General features: G+C 43.4%; 1 protein-coding gene across 13 annotated transcripts in view; it reads right to left on the bottom strand.

Moving 5' to 3' along the window:
* Positions 1 to 13,609, bottom strand: part of XPO6 (exportin 6) — a 114,374-nt gene that overhangs the window by 31,372 nt on the left and 69,393 nt on the right. For 5 of the 13 annotated variants that reach the window (XM_054452726.2, XM_054452722.2, XM_054452724.2 and 2 more), the window contains 3 exons: positions 6,066 to 6,174; positions 4,691 to 4,783; positions 3,187 to 3,256 (listed from right to left, as the gene is read on the bottom strand). In XM_054452726.2, coding sequence (XP_054308701.1) covers positions 3,187 to 3,256; positions 4,691 to 4,783; positions 6,066 to 6,174 — 272 coding nt within the window. Of the gene's footprint in view, positions 1 to 3,186; positions 3,257 to 4,690; positions 4,784 to 5,840; positions 5,868 to 6,065; positions 6,175 to 13,609 lie in introns of all 13 variants that reach the window. The other 8 variants (XM_063654704.1, XM_063654701.1, XM_063654706.1 and 5 more) reach the window with 2 other exon arrangements.

Genomic DNA, 13,609 nt, shown 5'->3' on the forward strand with positions numbered 1-13,609 from the left:
CTGCAAGGTAGAACCTTCAGATGAGAATAATGCTGAAAGGTTTGGAGGCACAAAACATCATGGCCACACAAAAGTCCTATCTTCCACAAACCAAGTCATCCTAAAGCTGTCTAGATATGACCTAAGCCACATCCAAAGAACAGCCCCTTGGCAAATCACTGCCCTAGGGGGAAAAAAAGTCTTAAACATAATTTAGTCTTCTCCTTTTGAGGAGTTGAGGGAGGTCTAAAAATTAGCATTCAGGCATTTCCCTCTGAGAGAACAAACAAATCATAATCATAAATCATAAACGGACCCAAGCAGAAGAAACAATTTAAGTCTAAAAATCTTACATAAAATTTTGTAGGCAAAATAATCCCTTAGACAGGAAAGTTTGCATGGGTAACCAGAAAAGTTAAAGGGTTACTTAGAGGAGAAATACTGTCTCAATGAAGGAAGATCTCAATGAGGTGTGGCAGAAGTCAAATACAGAATGGAGGCTTTGGGGCCACATACAGACATCAATGCTGTGCAAGGGGAACACCACCAATGAGGGTTTCTTAACCCACGTAAGGTAGAAAAGACAGAGGGAGCAAAGGACAACCTGCCAGGAGCCAGAGCAGCACAGAGCAACCAACGTGGCCCAGCAAGACAAGCTGTGCCTTGGTCTTGACAGGGAAGTGGAGGCAGACTCAGCAGCAGGAAGGGAAACAGTGAGAAGCACACAAGATCTTCTGAATCCAACCGCTCTGACAAAAGCAAAAGTGGGAGCCTTCTAGGCTGGGTAACCACACTGCAGGCCTCACTGCTGGCCAAAATGTGCATCCTATTGTCATACACGGTCACAGCACCAGGAGTAGACAAGAATCACGGCTGGCGCCCATTTACACAGGCTCCAGAGGAGACCCAAGAACTAAAGGCTGGGCTAGAAAGTAAATGCAAATGAAGGAAGGCCCAGAGCCTATCAGGGATGAGAGGGTGCAGTTTCTGTTGAGGGTCATGAGGCTGACTGGTGTGGCATGGAGGTTATTTGAGGGGGTAAATGGCTATGGGAACCAGGGGAAAAAATGTACTCAGAGTTTCCATTTGTTAATAGTCTTTGCACTGGAAACTTGGCTTCTGAGCCACCAAAAATGGGGGAATGCTTTGTCATGGATGAGAGAGCTCATTTTAAAACAGGAAATAAGCATTTTTCTGGCCTGAGAGGTTTTGCCACTGGAGTACAAGCCAAGGATCAGTGCTGAGGATGAGATTTATAAATGATCTGGAAGAGCCGAGTTCTGTGAAATTGCCAGTAAACAGGCTTTAGTGAAAGCAGGTATGCGGTATTTCCCATAGGAAAAAATAAATCACATTATCCTTCTAGGGAGAAGAGCTCAGAATTATCAGCTATGTCCCAGAAATAGAGTTTCAGATTCACTAGACTTTCACCTAAAGACAGACACAACAGAATGTAAAAACACCAGCTTTTACAAAAGTAAACAGGACACTGAAGGGTCAGTGTAGGGGAGGAAAAAACACCTGCTTGATTTTTTAAATAGATCAAGAACAGTGTCTTCAGGGTCCTGAGTACATTCTAATTTGAATAGTGGTCCTGAAGGAAAGACCACCTGGGCACGATTATTCCCAAAAATGGCTTCTGGAAACATCTGTAGCACTTCTACACAGCCAAATGATTTTCATTAGCGGTGACAGCACATTTTACAGGCATGTCTGTTTTGAAAGTGTCTTTTTAAAGTTTTGACTTTTTAAATTTCTTACCCTATCTACAAAGTCAGGGCCTACATTCGGGGCATGCCAAGGCCCATCAGCCTCCTGGGGCCCACTAGATTATTTAGAAGCTTATATAGTCATGGAAACCAGCCGTCACAGACCACCAAGACGGACAGCCTCAGAAAAAGGCTCCTGTGGAGGCTCTGCCATGAATCACAACCTCATCCAGGAGATGGGCTGCACACTGGGCGGCTCTGTGCTGGGCTGAAACAACAGTTACCCAACACAGGGGCTGCATGCCAGAGCCAGGACAGATCCCGTAAGAAGCACGCTGGGAAGAAGGAAGGGCAGTGAGAAGTGGTGCACAGCAGCTGATGGGGCAGGGAGGACACATGTGGCTTTCAGTTACTAGTGTTTTCAGTTGACAAAAATGAATGTCAGATGTTAGCTATTTCAGAGCTATTTCAGAGCAACCAATGTGGCCCAGCAAGACAAGCTGTGCCTTGGTCTTGACAGGGAAGTGGAGGCAGGCTCAGCAGCAGGAAGGGAAACAGTGAGAAGCACACAAGATCTTCTGAATCCAACTGCTCTGACAAAAGCAAAAGTGGGAGCCTTCCAGGCTGGGTAACCACACTGCAGGCCTCACTGCTGGCCAAAATGTGCATGCATCCCATTGTCATACACGGTCACAGCACCAATAGACAAGAATCGCGGCTGGCGCCCATTTACATTTTGTCATTTTTTCATTCCCTATTATACCATCAAGCGACTTGTACCAACAAAGCCATGGGACCCTGGGTAAATTAACATCTCTGAACATCAATTTCCTCTTATGTAAATCAGGGGTAACTAGTAATAGCACTTACACCTCACAGGACAATGGAGATAATTAAGTAATATAAGTCAATAACACAGTGCCTGGCATGTAATGAGAGCTACAAATGGAAGCTATTATTATTATTGTTATCAACAAAATAACAAAGCAAGCTAACCCTAAACCCCAAGCAGGCAGGGCCTGTAAACAGCAGCCAAAAGCCTTTTCAACCAGCTCTGGTCACAGCCCCTGGGGCCATTTGCAACAGGTGCAGGGGGCGGGGGGACTACAGGCCATCAGCTGCGCTATGGCCTTCCAATTCTAGAGTGAGCAGGAAGCAAGAAAGCACAAGGCCATGTTCTCCCTAGTACACCTGCTGGTTGAAAGGACATAAGGAAATTAATTAGAGGCTTTTTAGTAAGTCCTGTCTCTTTACTCCAAATCCATTTCTTTTCCAAACACCTCCTTGGAATACACTGTCATGACCTCATCTTTTACCTCCCCCACAGCTTTTTATCATAAGCCTTTAAAAACGTTCCCTGTTTAGAAGTGGGGAGAGATGCCAGTGGGGAGGCTGCAGTGAAGAAATCATGTTCCGACAACAACGGCAGCAGTAACGAAATATCAGTCCGGTGGTTTTTTGAATGTTTGGTTAAATTAGAAAATAAAAATGAGTTTACCTGACCCTGAAGTGACTATAAACTGTTGTAATCCCAAATAAACTTCTAAATTGTCCTGAAGAACAGGGAACTGAAAACAAAGAAACAACAACAACAAAAATTTTAAGTCATAAATGCAAGTTTTAATAGCATTTTAACATTACAACATAACACGCAACTATGGGGCGAGGAACAGGATCGAAACCTTTTCTCTAGAAACATTTAAATGCAGCTAAAAAGCTATGACCCCCCTTCAGTGCCCCCTTAACTACAGTTTCTATAATTGAAACCACCAATTAATACACAGAATAAGAAAGAAAACGTATTAGTTCGACCCTTTTTTTAAAAGAAAAAAGCAAAGGACACTGTGGTATGACTATTATGTTCTTAATAGTAATTTCAAACCCTGAAATGACCTACACCTTCTAGAACTCTGAGAAGGGACCATATCTCCCTTCAAATCCAAGGGAACCTCTACCTTGAGAGAAATGTCAGCTATGCCTTATTAAAGCACATGGTAAAGTGATAAGATGGGCCAAATTATTTGGAAGTCAGCTCCCTGGCTCAAGTAGCAGTCAGAACGTCATAACCGGAGCTGCATCTTTCTTTCGCAAGCTGCTACACTCACCAGTAAGATTAAAACGTGACTGGCCCCTAAGAAAGGCAGATGGCAAAGTACAAAGCTTGCCAGGAGAGAACACAAGTATAGCTGGGTCATTCAATGCAAAAGATGACCCTATGGCCAGGGGCGGTGGCTCATGCCTATAAATCCCAGCACTTTGGGAGGCAGAGGCGGGCAGACGACAAGGTCAGGAGATCGAGACTATCCTGGCTAACACGGTGAAACCCCGTCTCCACTAAAAATACAAAAAGTTAGCTGGGTGTGTGGTGGTGAGCTCCTGTAGTCCCACCTACTCGGGAGGCTGAGGCAGGAGAACTGCTTGAACCCAGTAGGTGGAGGTTGCAGTGAGCCAAGATCACGCCACTGTCCGGCCTGGGCAACAGCGTGAGACTCCGTCTCAAAAAAAAAAAAAAAAGAATTACCCTAATAACTGCCTTGCCTTGAAAAAGTGATGAATTTAATGAAATCTCTTTGAATAACACGCACCACATAGGGAAGGGAATCAATCTTTACAACTAAAGATTCCAGCACGTATAGACACACGCAGAGAAAGCTAGCAATTTGCCAAGAGCAAGCTTTACAAAGGCCAGCTTTTCAGCAATGTAACTTCTATAAGTAACAGCTCCCACTCGGCCTGGCCACTTGTAAGCTACTGATAGAGGTATTAAGGCTTTAGTCAAATTGCTATTATATTCAAGATTAAACAAGGTTCCAAAAGTTGGTTTAATATTTTGTGGAAATGTTAATATTTGTTCAGTTTGAGCATCACTTATGGTATTCTGTTTTTAAAAATTACATAGAGGGGAAAGAGGGGAGAGAGAGAGAGATCCAGGGGAGTCAACCAGCCATGCTCTGTGTACAGAGAAACCGCTACACTCTCCACTCCCCCGGACGGCGCATTACCAGTGTGGAGAAGGCGTGCGTGGGCAGGAGCTCCATCACTTTGGCCACCACCTCCAAGCTCTGCCGTAAGTACCGCTGCCACTCCGTCTGCTGCTGTGGGGGAAGCACAGGAAAATCAGCTCTCCCAGAATCCTCTCATCTTCCTTGCCAACCTCAAGTCCACTCTCAGACATAAAATTTTGAAGAAATGGAAAATGATGGAACCAGGTTATCTTGTACTATAAAAAGGCCAAGCTAGAATTTTTTAAAAACAATGAATTAATTTCACAAAAAACTACTTCCTCAGAAAGTAAATGATCCACATAGAATAAGCTATTTTCCCCCCCTTGGGTTATAGGATACAGAGATGGAGAGCCACTTGTGAAATCACCTGTTGGAAATGATCATGCATCACCTTCTGACATGGTCCACTACTGTATCCCTATTCACATAACTGACTGACTCAGTGCCACTCAGAATGGGGTCCACAGCCAGCCAGCAAACACATCCCCTGGTGGGCTGTCAGAAATGCAAATTCTATGGTCCCCACCCCAAGCCTCCAGAATCAGAATCTGCTTTAACAAGCTGTTCCAGTGATTCTTATCCATGCTGACATTTAAGAAGCAAGACACGTCACTCCCCTTTTAGGAGATGAGGACATTAAGGCTCACAGAAATGCCACACCCAGCCCTCCAATCTCCTCCATGCCCAAGGTTGCAGAGCTTCAAACCCAGGCCATCTGGCTCTAGGCAAAGGGCTCTCTGTAACCCAAATATGACCACCCATAAGCTCTTGACCATGCCGCAGTCACTCTTACTTTGAGAAGAGCAGCAGTTATTTGAAAAAATTTAAAGTGCCTAATGGTTTAAAAAAAAACACTGGAATTGTTTCCTTAAAGACATTTTCCTTATTAATGTTGGGCACATCAGCATCAATAAATTCAAGGCTGATTTTAAGAAGTAGAAGTTTGCATAATGTACTCCAAACAGACTTCCTTTCATTCTAGCCTTATCGGTTCAGTATCTCGCTAATGGTCTCCACAAGCATCCAGCTAGCTCTTACTGCTGCCCAGGTTGGGAAGCAGAGGGAAGGGTGCAAGGCAGGGGAGACAGAGAGGATACAGAGTTCTCACTAAACCATTTTTCATTGTGCATATGGTTTCTCTACTTACATCTCTAGTCCACATAGACGAAAAAGCCTGTAAAACATTTTTTACAGTTAATAAGCCAAAAGGGACCAGCAGGAGATTAAAAATTTCAAATGTACGACTCAAACCAGAAGACCACTCTGGTTTCAGAACAGTCTTTGGAGCAGAGGGCTCTGGGTTCCAGGTCCCCATTCTGATTCACGTCACAACGTGACAGCGACAAAAAGTCAATCAGGGCATGCTGCTTACATCGTCATCCAGAGTCTCGTCATCCAACTCCTCCAGCTGGGCTTGGTTGTATCTGAACTGGATTCGATTCAACACCTCTGTGAGGAGGAGCACCAGGGCGTCTTCGTACCTGCGTGGCAGGGAGAAATTCAACATTGAAAGGAGGCTTTCAGCTTAGAATTTGGAAAATGCCTCCTGCACTATAAAAGAAATGGTGTCCGTGTTGATCACCATGGAAAAGGAGCATCGAAATTCCTGAGGCTGAGTTTATGGGTTGGCAGGTGTGTGCGCCCATGGAAGAGAAGCAGAGGTATTAATATATTTTGTCTGCTGTTAGTATAGTGACCCGAGCTTTCTTTTGATTACTTTTTGCATGGAATATCTTTTTCCATCTTTTTACTTTCAATCTATTTGTATCTGAATCCAAAGTGAGTCTCTTGTAGACAACAAGTCATTGGGTCGTGGCTTTAAAAAATCTATTTTCTGCCTTTTTTTAACAGGAGAATCTAATCCACTAAATGTAATGTAATTACTGATAAGGAAGGCCTCATTTCTGCCATTTTGTATTTATTTTCTATGACTTATGTTCCTCAATTCCTCCATTCCTGCCTTCTTTTGTGTCAAACAGGTATTTTCTAGTGCTGCACTTTAAATCCCTTGTCCTTTCTTTTACTAAGTATTTTCAAGTTATGGTCTTAGCAGCTGCTCTGGGGATGACAGGCACTGCATATAAATATTACCTAATTCAATGATTTCATGCTTTTAACAGCTGTGAGAAGTAAATGGTAGCAATATTTTTCTGATGAGGAAACAACAATTAACAGAAGTTAAATAAACTGCCCAAGGCCACAAAGCTATTTCAAACCTAGGGCTCCCTAACTCAAAATCATGTTCTCATTACACATAAATCACCAATGAAATTTTGTTTTGTTTTGTTTTGTTTTGTTTTTGGAGACAGAGTCTCACTCTGTCACCCAAGCTGAAGTGCAACGGCACTTGGAGGTTGGAGTGAGGTTAGCACACTCCAACCTCCGCCTCCCCAGGTTCAGTGATTCTCATGCCTCAACCTTCCGAGTGGCTGGGATTACAGGCATGACCCACTAGGGTCACTAATTTTTGTATTTTTAGTAAAGACGGGGTTTCGCCATGTTGGCCAGGTTGGTCTTGAAATCCCGACCTCAGATGATCCACCCGCCTCAACCTCTCAACGTGTCAGGATTACAGGCGTGATCCCACGCCCAGCACCAATGGGTTTTAAGCCTGCTCCACCCAACTCCCAAAACCTAATCTTTAGTCCATTTTAAGAAGACTTAGAAACTAAAAAGAGCCTGGGGAAACCCTGACCCTTTGATTTGTGTCTAAGAATAATTTCTCAAAGAAATACTCAGAGCGGTAGGTTTGGATATTTCCCACATGTAATAAGAACCCAACTCAGAAGATACCAAGTTATAAGCAACAATTGCTACCACAAGGACCAACAAACTGCTTATTTTCAAGAACAAATCATGTTGCCTAAATACTCGCCTATCCTGAAACGCTTCTAAGATAAGTTAAGGGACTGGTCCCACTCATAGAGCAAACCACCAGTGCTGGTTAGTAAGCTCTCCACATCAATCTACTCTCCAAAGTTATGATGCTGGGGCTGAGACTCAAAGGACACTTTGTTTAGGTCTGTTAGGTTCTGCCAGCAGGGACACTGGAGGGAGACTGGAAGGCAGAAGGGACAAAAGGACTGCATCCTTCCTGTGGGCTTGCTGTCCTGGCAGTGCTGCCCCAGCAACAGACACCTGGCAGAAGCAACTGGTTCCGGTTTCCAGCTTCATTCCACATTCCCAGAACTAGTATCGTGCACCCTCAGAGGTAGAGGCAACACCCTCTCCTCAAAGGAATGGTCCCAGTTCGAAAAGATCCCTCCTCTGAACTCCTGCGGCAGCTGGATGGGGCCCTCTCTTCAGAGATCTGAACCCTAGTTTCTCAGGAACCAAGCAGTGATCTTCCAGATTTTGACAGCCCCAGCTTCTTGCCTTTGTACTTCTAGCCTTAGGGGTGGAGCCACTTCCTGTACTTATCATCTGTGTTATCTCAGTGTTCCCTCTGAAACCTATTTAATCAATTTCCTACAATGAATTTTCTGTTCAAATAATTAAGTATGGTTTCTGATTTCCTGACAGGACTCTAATACACCACCCAATCTAATACAGTTGAGTACTGGAACAACATGATAACCAAAGCTAAAAGATATCCAATACCAAGACCAAATACAGTCCATTTAGTCCATGAGGTACAGCCCATGTGATGAGACTCAGTCTACAGACCACTTACAAATCCTCCTGGATTGTCCCATTTCAGATTTTGGTGACCAGAGTATCTTTTTTTTTTTTAACTTAAGAATTTAACCTATGCCAAAATTGACATTTGTATTTACTGACTTATTTTTTAACATAATTTCAACTTTTATGTTAGATTCAGGGGATACATATAGAGACTGGTTACCGGAGTATACCACGTGATGCTGAGGTTTGAGGTACAACTCATCTCCTCACCCAGACACTGAGCATAGTAGTACCCAATAGCTTTTCAGCCCCTGCCCTCCTCCCCGCTCCCCCTCTATCAGTCTCCAGTGTCTGTTGTTGCCATCCTATGTCCATGAGCACCCACTATTTAGCTCCCGACAGCTCGTTTCTTAACTAGAGACAGAGACACTCCCTACTTACCCATATCCAGCAATGACTCCCCAAATGTATGCAAACGACTTAACAACCCAACACACGCCAGCCCTAAAGTAGACTAGCAACTGAACAGGACCCAGGAAAGAATGCTGGCGGGAAAAAGGCACTAATAAAATCTGCAACATCTGCGGGAAAATTCACCCAATAAAGACAAAATCCCACTTAGTAAACTCCATAGAAAGGTAAGATCAAACATTTAGGCCTAGAGTTTATGTTTTTGCCTTTGTTCAAGACATAAATTTCTAAAGTTACAGAAGTTTCACACTATAAATTGCTGTGACAGATCAAAATATTTTCACAATTCTGCTAGGAAAGAAAATCTACTTCAGACCAGAGGACAGATGAATTTTGTCATCTATAAATTGTCTCGCTGTGCTAAAAGGAAATTCAGAGACTTTCTATGCAAATGTAACCCTAAATTAGACCTAAAATCTTAACTGGCAATTGGCAACTCTGGCTGCAAAAAAAACCCGTATCGCTTAGAAAATTAAGTCCAAGCAGGAACCAGGCAAACATGCACATAGATCACTGATCTCCCAAAGTGTCACGTGGGAGGTGGAGAAAGTATACGGCTGTGGCAGACATTCTGGTTGCCTGCCCAATACCCATTCTCCTTCCTCAGCAAGAGAGCACTGGGTATTGGGGCCAACTCAAAGACAACATCTCCCCTGAAAATGGGGGCGGTCAACAAGAGACTAAAAGCAGCTACTGGGTGGGACTTCTAAGAAAGCTTCTTTTGCCCAACCTATCCCACTTCTCGTTCCTACTGCCTGAATCGTGGGTGTGATGTCTGTAGCATCATCCAGCATCCATCTCTGACCATAAGATGATGATGGAGAGGGAAGCCATGCCTAAAGGTAGAACAAATAGGTAAAAGGATTCAAAAAATTACTTGCTACTCAAAGAGACACAACTTCTCAAGGAGAAGACAATCAACAGACGCCAACCTCAAGATGACAAAGGTGTTGGAATTATCAATGACTCTAAAACAGCTATAATAACAATGCTCCATGAGGTTCCTCTATGGTCTGAATTGTGCGACTCTTCCCCAAAAACTACTCATTCATATATTGAAGCCTAACCCTCATTGTGTCTGTATTTGAAGACAGGGCCTATAAAAAGGTAATAAAGTTATGTGAGGTCAAAGAGTAGGGCCTTAATCCAATAGGACTGTTGCCCTTATGAGAAGACGAAGAGACACAAGGGTTCTCTCCCTCCCTTTCCTCACATGCACACAGGAAAGGCCACGTGAGCATTCAGAGAGAAGGCGCCGTCTACAAGCCACCAAGAGAGCTCACAGAAACAGAATCTGCCAGCATCTTGAAGTGGAACTTCTAGACTCCAAAACTATGAGAAAATAAATTTCTGTTGTTTAAGGCCAGCCTGTGGTATTTTGTTATGGTGGCCCAATCTAACTAATAGAGAAGGTAAACAATATGAGGAAGAAACCTGCAACTTCAAGAATGAAGGAAAAGCAAGAGAAATGGCAATGTCTGGGTAAATCTAATAGACTACTTCTTTCTTCTCAGGAGCTATAAAATATGAATGATGGGTACGTGTATAAAGTAGAATACTGTCTGGTGGGGTTTTCCAAGTATGTATATGCAAAACCTCAATATAAAGAAGAGAGGCTAAAGGACTCTAATCCATATGGTGGTAAGGTTTCCATACCACCCTTGTGGTAAAATGTGACTGTGAAAAGTTAAGTATACATACTGTAATACCCAGAGCAACCACCAAAAAAACCCACATCAAGAAATGTGGTCCAACACTCAACAGATACACTGGAAAAGAAAACTAAATGTGTATGCAACTAACAGAGTCTCAAAATAAATGAAGCAAAAACTGATCAAACTAAAAGGAGACAGACAAATCCAAAATTATTTTTGGAAAATTCACCCCTCTCTCAGTAACTGATAGAATAAGTAGGATAAAGACAACATGTACAGGCTGGGAGCAGTGGCTCACGCCTGTAATCCCAGCACTTTGGGAGGCCAAGGCAGGTGGATCACCTGAGGTCAGGAGTTCCAGACCAGCCTGGCCAACATGGCAAAACCCTGTCTCTACTAAAAATACAAAAATTAGCCAGGTGTGGTGGCGGGCACCTGTAATACCAGCTACTTGGGAGGCTGAGGCAGGAGAATCGCTTGAACCTGGGAGGTGGAGGTTGCAGTGAGCCGAGATCACGCCATTGCACTCCAGCCTGGGTGACAGAGCAAGACTCCATCTCAAAAAAAAAAAAAAAGACATGTACAAATTAAACTAGAAAACAATAACAGAAAGGTATATGGAAAATCTCCAAATATGTGGAAACTAAACAAAGGAAATCTCCAAAGAAATTAGAAAATATTTTAAATCAAATGAAAATTAAAATGTAACATTAAAATTTGAGGGATAGCTGGGCGTGGTGGCTCACGCCTGTAATCCCAGTACTTTGGGAGGCCAAGGCGGGCGGATCACAAGGTCACAAGATTGAGACCAGCCTGACCAACATGGTGAAACCCTGTCTCTACTGATAATACAAAAATTCGCTGGGCGAGGTGGTTTGTGCCTGTAATCCCAGCTACTCAGGAGGCTGAGGCAGGAGAATTGCTTGAACCCGGGAAGCGGAGGTTGCAGGGAGCCGAGAGCACGCCACTGCACTCCAGCCTGGTGACAGAGTGAGACCCCGTCTCAAAAAAAAAAAAAAAAAGTGTTTTTGAGGGATAAAGCTGAAGCAGGGATTAGAAGGAAATTTACAGCATTAAATGCTTATATACACCACAGAGATAATAAGCCTATAAGCCTCAAGTTCTGAGAGTTAAATAAAATTATACATGTTAAGGCAACTACATAGTAGGTGCTCAATAAAATATATATGAATAAAGAACAAATGAACAAAGGAATGAATGAAAAACACACAATCATCATTCTCAGTAAACTATCGCAAGGACAAAAAAAACAAACACCGCATGTTCTCACTCATAGATGGGAACTGAACAATGAGAACACATGACACAGGAAGGGGAACATCACACTCTGGGGACTGTTGTGGGGTGGTGGGAGTGGGGAGGGATAGCATTAGGAGATATACCTAATGCTAAAAGACGAGTTAATGGGTACAACACACCAGCATGGCACATGTATACATATATAACTAACCTGCACATTGTGCACATGTACCCTAAAACTTAAAGTATAATAAGAAAAAAAAAGAAAAACACACAGGCGATAAACAGACAAAATTCCAAGTCAGGTAAATACAAAGGATTGAAGCATATTCCTGGATAGCTTTTTCAACTCAATAAAGCAACTAAGACTCTATTGACTTGCCCTGTGGGGCAGTCAAGAGCAGGAACTAGAAAGCTGCTAGAGCTCTGATCTAAACCTAGTTCACACCTTTATTGCACCACAATGTCATGTGTAACAGTGGCACTTCCTCTTTATTAAGCAGGTTCACCCACTCCAAAAAGCGAGGAGCAGTTTTTCTCACGCTCACTCACATTTGTTTACAGTCCTATCTAATGTCACCAGAATCCCTACATTGGTTTGTGGCCAGCACTTGCCAGAAGTCTAGTCACAAAGAGGCTCACAGAACATGACACAATGACTTTAGGTTGCTTCACACACTCAGGTTTCTTCATCTTCCTGTAAAAATAAGTTTCTACACAGGTGACTCCCTTCACATTGACAAGCACAAAGAGCCGGAAGTGAGACAGAAAGGGGAGGTGAACCAATGCTTATTTACTGAGCACCTACTGTCAGCCAAGGCACTTTACGCTCATTAGTTCATTCCACTTTCTCAACAATCTGTGAGGAAGGCACAACCATCCAAAAGCATAAACAAGGAAAGGGAAAGGAAAATTCGGGCCTTTCCATGCCACCACCTCAAAATACAGATCAGGACGATCTACCCCATCAGCCATTCCGCTCTGCAGGAATGGCTACAGAACATTTACCCCATTAACACTGGGGCTCAGGCTCTCTCAAGTCCCCACGGTCTCTCATCAAGAAACTCCTCTCACACCTGTAATCCTAGCACTTTGGGAGGCCGAGGCAGGTGGATCATGAGGTCAGGAGATCGAGACCATCCTGGCTAACATGGTGAAACCCCGTCTCTACTAAAAATACAAAAAATTAGCCGGGAGTGGTGGCGGGCGCCTGTAGTCCCAGCTACTCGGGAGGCTGAGGCAGGAGAATGGTGTGAACCCGGGAGGCAGAGCTTGCAGCGAGCCAAGATCGTGTCACTGCACTCCTGACCAGGCAAGGGAGCATGCAGAGCTCCAATTTCCAAGCTCCTAGGACCAAAAATAAATCTATGTACATTTGTGCTTCTAAATTTGTAGCCTACAATGCTTACCACTTTGTTGTGATGAATGATGCAAAACCTTTAAACCACAAGAGACAGGAAATGAGTGCTGCCTTTGTGACTTAACCACACCTACGTTTCCCATTTAAGACAGCAAGAAAACATTTTTGACTACTTCCTGCAAGATTAGTTGCTTCTGAAATATGATTCCAGAACATCCCAACTTCTCTCTGGTATATTTTATCAGTTGACAAACATTTGATCACATGTGCATGCTCTTAGTTAACATAAATGTGGTCATCACCAGAAGCCAGTGTTCTTCAGCAGCTGCTCCTGCAAAACAGCATATCTCTGATATATTAAGAGTCTCTCATAGTCTGGAGTGGTGAATGTAAGGGTTATAGAAAAAATTATAAGCTGAAGTTGAAATACTTTCTTTCTGCAGCCCAGTGGACTAACACATGTTCTTTGTAGTCTACTGTCTTAGACCACTAAGGAGTATGTGATAGGACATGCAGTTCCCCAGACGGTGGTTACTATTTAACAGC

Source organism: Pongo pygmaeus, chromosome 18 (assembly GCF_028885625.2).
Source record: "Pongo pygmaeus isolate AG05252 chromosome 18, NHGRI_mPonPyg2-v2.0_pri, whole genome shotgun sequence".
Lineage (NCBI taxonomy): Eukaryota > Metazoa > Chordata > Mammalia > Primates > Hominidae > Pongo > Pongo pygmaeus.